At 59.2% G+C, this 4,589-nt stretch overlaps 1 protein-coding gene across 1 annotated transcript in view; it reads right to left on the minus strand.

Annotated features, from left to right (window-relative positions):
- IQSEC3 (IQ motif and Sec7 domain 3) overlaps positions 1–4,589 on the minus strand; it is a 117,857-nt gene that overhangs the window by 3,343 nt on the left and 109,925 nt on the right. The window contains exons 11-12 of the mRNA XM_014539403.1: positions 3,655–3,704; positions 4–285 (exon numbers count right to left, since the gene is read on the minus strand). Of these exons, the coding sequence (XP_014394889.1) occupies positions 4–285; positions 3,655–3,704 (332 nt within the window). The remainder of the gene's footprint in view (positions 1–3; positions 286–3,654; positions 3,705–4,589) is intronic.

The raw sequence follows: 4,589 nt of genomic DNA on the forward strand, positions 1-4,589 counted from the left end.
GGGTGTGGAGCCGCAGGAGTCAGAGGAGGAAGAGGCGTAGCTGGAGAGAGCCTGGCTTAGCAGGGGCTCCATGCGGGCCAAGCAGGGCTTGTCCAGGACAATGACCTTGACAATTTGCTGACACTGCACCAGGGTCCCTGGGGGCGTGGGTGGTGATGGCGGCAACGGCGGGGGCTGCTCTCTCAGGGGGCTAGGCTGCGGGTCTGGCGGTGGCACCGCAGCTCTCCTCTGGGCCCCCAGCCCGGAGTTGTGTTGGGACGTTTGAAGCCTGTTGTGAATTGACACCTAGTTTAGAAACAGCCAGAGAAGCATGAAATGTTACAAGACTAATTCCCAGCTTCTAGGACTGGCTACCCTGAGCCTCCCTTGTCCCCTTCCCTGGCTCCTGTGCCCATTAGGGGCTCTCAGCCCTCACCTTGACCCACTCCCCATCTCTCCACCAGAGGAAAACTGGCAGCCAACAGAGGTTCCATCCCTGCAGTCAAGAGACTGACGTGTTCTGCCATCGACCATGAGCAGCCTCAGTTCTCTCGGCCTCAGTCTCCTCATCTGTGAGATGGGCGTTTGGACCATAGACTCACTGAGGTTCTGCATAGCTCTGCGGTCTGACTTCATGGCCCTGCTGGGTGGCTTTGGGCTATGGGTAAACTTCTCCCCACCTTCCTCTCTACCAGCTTCTGAGCTTGAAAAACTGGGGTAAGGGTCTTTGCTCCCTCCCTGCCTCCCAGGGTATGTTGAGAGCCAAGGGAGGACTCAGGGACAGGGTTCAGCACCTGAGACTTTCCAGCCCTCTCCTTCCTCTGGCGTTGTTAGAGGGGAAGCCTCATTGTCACTGTAGACATCACGAAGGCACCCAAACCCCAGACTGCCAGGAACCCCTGAGGGGTGATCTGGAACTCCCCCCACTTCCCCGCCCCCAGACTCCCAAGGCCATGACCACACATTCAAGAGCAGCCCAGAGAGCAAAGGCCAGAGTCTGATCCCCAGCTGCCTTTATGGCCCAACCTGGATCCTGGTTAAACTTATTCTGCTGCAGGAGGGGGTGCCCAGAAAGGATTCTAATCCTTATCTCCTAGGTGGGGCATGAGGAGGTGGCCCCCTCCCTCAGGCCATGGGGGTCACTATGAACCAGTCTGGCCTCTTCTTGCTAGCAGGGGGAGGGGAGGAAATGGGTGGCAGAGCGGCTAGAGGATTCTGGAAGGAGAGGGCTTTAATTCCTCACCCCGCAAGTCTCTAGATACTACAACCCCCTCCCGACACCTGAGCCCCTGGGGGTGGCCGAGCCCCTTCGCTCTGAGGATGTTTTCTACTGTCCTTGGAACCACCACCCAGGACAGCCTGCTCCAAGCCCAGGAGGATCCAGGCTACAGGGAGGGGACCTTATCCCCAGGCCTAGACCAGGAAGGCCCAGCCCAAAACGATCTCGGGGCCCTAACCAGAAGATCTTAACCCCATTATTGGCAAAAGGTGCAATTTCAGGGATCCCCCCCGCTTCCAGGGTCCCCTCTCCCAGTGGCCTGTCCCTCTCCACAGCTCCCAAGCCCCATCTGTCTGCCCTTCCATAGTCACAAGCCCCCAGCCATGCTCAGCATGTTGCAGTCTTTACTCTTCATTCTCAACCTCCAGCCTTGGCAGCACTTTCCAGGCCTGAGATTCCCCCAAACTAATGAAGGGGCCCCTGAGCCCGCACTGCCCTGCCAAGACACAGGGTGGGCAGAGAGCGTGGCTGGGCCACTTCCCTCCTGGGGAGCCCTCTGTGGCCCTCACTTGGGCAGAAGGCCTCTGTCCAGTGCTGCTGAGGGCAGGGCGGGGGGTGGTGGGGACAAGCTCCCTTCCCCACCTGCTCATATTCTGACCTATTTCCCAGGAGAAAAGTGGCCAAGACAGCAGGGGCAGGCTTGTGTCCCTTCTGCTCCCCCCACCCCCCAAGACTCTATGGCTGCCCCTCCCCAGGCAAATGCCTAGCTGCCCAGTCCACACTCGCCGAGCCCTCTTCCTCCTCCTCCCCAGCTGCCCCCATGTAGCCCACAGCTCTGGACCTCATCCTGCCCCTCCTCTTCACCTCCCCTTTCTGATCCCACCTCCACTGTCTCACCTCCCTCCTCCCCACCCCAGCCTGATCCCTTATCTTTAATAGTAAGTGAAAAGCAGGAAGTGACAGCAAAACATTTTCTCATCCTGACCCCCTGCTGAAGAAAGAAAGGAGAGAGAGAGAGAGAGAGAGAGAGAGAGAGAGAGAGAGAGAGAGATTGAGGATGGAACATGAGTAGCAGCTCGAAGATGGAGAAGCGCCTGCCAGAGGGGCTTGGCCAGGGAATGAGGAAATGACAGAGAGGGCAGAGGACAAGGGAGCTCAGGGTCCAGCTGAGAGGGTGGGGCAGTGAGGCTGCCCTCTGTGCGGGGAACAGAGGCTGGCAGGGCCCTGGGGCTAGCTGGGGTGGCAGCCTTGCAGATAGCCACATGGCCCTCTGGGGAGGGTTGGAGGGGAGAACGGGCCATCGGAGTGCTTGTCCTCCCTGTGCAGGTCCGGCTAAGGTGTGGGCAGGGCTGGCAGAACAAACCCGAGGGCTGGTAACTTGGTGTGTTTATCTGCAAGGCTAGAGAATGGGCAGCTGCAGGAAGATGGGGAGCAGAGGGGGCAGGGGATGGAATACCCACCCTGGGGGCTTGTCAGCTGCTGGGGCAGGAAGCTCCTCGGTGTAAAGGTGCCTCCTCCAGACACAGGTGTGTGGGAGATGGGGGCCGTGGGGAGCGAGAAGAAACTGGGCTCCCCTGGGTATCCTGGGGCTTCCCTGAGGTTAGTCAGGCTGGTGAGGGCAGGACTCCTCCCCCAGATCTCTACGTGGGGGCTCCTCCAGCTTGGGGGGGGGCGGTGGGAAAGGAGGCGTCTGTGTGAGCAGCTAGTGGTCCCTGGAGGCTTGGCAGAACAGGAGTGAGGAGGCTCATTGGGGTTTGAGGGGAGCCAGTGCAGGAGGACAGGGGCCCAGAAAGGCTCGCAGGGCAAGCAGGGGACGCTCTTGGTGCCTGGGAAGGAGTGGCTGCTGCTGCTACTTTCCAGTCCTTCCCATGTGGCTTGAGGATGGGCTTCCCTCTCACATGGACAGTCTTCAGAGAGATCAGCTCTCCCCCCAGAAAACCCCTAAGACAACCCCAATCTATTCTGCTTCACTTTCTCCTGCACACACCCTACCCTGTGGCCCACTTTCCAGATGGACCAGCTGTTCCAGGGAGAAGCTCTGTCCTCCAGCTTCTCCAAGAGGCACCGGAGGGCAGGGTCCAAGAGGCATGGGGGGGGCGGCGGTGAGAATATTGGGTTCTCTGATACAGCAGGTGTTAGGGGATCGGTGAGCAGTGTGCTTGGGTGTGTGTGTGGGAGGGCTTCATCTGTAAGGTGTTAGTCAGGGAGCTGGGCCTGGGAGGGCAATCAGCTGGCCAGGCTGGGGGTGGGAGGAAGTGCTGCAGCTTAACTAGGCGCTGAACAGTGGCATTACCCATGCTAGCAGTAACTTTTAATTGTATCTCTTGAAATTGGTAAAATGGTGAGTCGGGCTGGGGAGGCATTGATTAATACCTGAGAAGAGAAACAACAGAGACAGTGAGAAGGACAAGCGGGGGCACAGAACCACTCACCGGGGCAACCAGGCCTCCACTCACCTCCACCGTGCTCTCCGAAGGCCTCTCGCCCAGCGCAGCTTCCCTTTTGGCTTTGAATGCAAAGAGCACAGGGCTCATTCTCCACCCTCCTGATACAAACCCCTACCCCCTCCGACCCCTCAAACTGAGCATGCCTACAACGAGAGGGCGTGGCTGGTGATACTCTGGGTGCCACGTCACTCCTGACTGAGATGCAGCCAGGCGAGTGGACTGGCAGGGGAGCCCAGCTGTGTGACCCTGGGCAAGATGTCACACCTCTCTGAGCCTCCACAGACCAGAAGATCTCTGAGATTCCGTCTAACGTGGCCATTGTGGAGCCTTCCTGACATGGACTGTGCAGGCTGGTTATGAGCTGGCATTGGTTCTTGTCTCCCAGAAACACAAGGAGGCTCTACTGGGCATTTGTGGGCACCAGGTTCATCGGCCTCCTTCAAACACAGGCTCCTTTGTGTGAGGAGGGGCCAAGTTCCTTTTCTGTTCCCATCCCCGCTGCTTGGCCCACTGGTGGGGATTCAGTGAAGTGAGGCTTCCAAGCACTCACCACAGGGCCTGGCACGGAAGAGCCCGTGATGGCTCTGTAATTGCTACAACGGTGGACTGACTGGCCTGGTGCAGCACCAGAGACCCTGTGGACCCCCAGGGACAACTTGATGACTTTTTCTGGCTCAGTCATCTTCCTGCCCTCCCCATCCCACCCAGCAGGCATTCCAGGGGCTCCTCTGCCAGAACCCCTCTTATTTCTCACACCCCTGGGGTGGGGGAGGTTGTCAGCTCCCACGCTGCACTCATCCCTCTGCCTTCTGTAGCACAAAAGGGAGCTGGGCCAGTGTTTGGGATCAAGAAGCACTCCATGTGGAGGCCCCTGATGGACAGGGCCTGGAGGGACAGGGCCTGGAGGGACAGGGCCTGGGGGACAGGGCCTGGAGGGACAGGGC

Source organism: Myotis brandtii, unplaced genomic scaffold, assembly GCF_000412655.1.
Source record: "Myotis brandtii unplaced genomic scaffold, ASM41265v1 scaffold216, whole genome shotgun sequence".
In the NCBI taxonomy this organism is placed as follows: domain Eukaryota; kingdom Metazoa; phylum Chordata; class Mammalia; order Chiroptera; family Vespertilionidae; genus Myotis; species Myotis brandtii.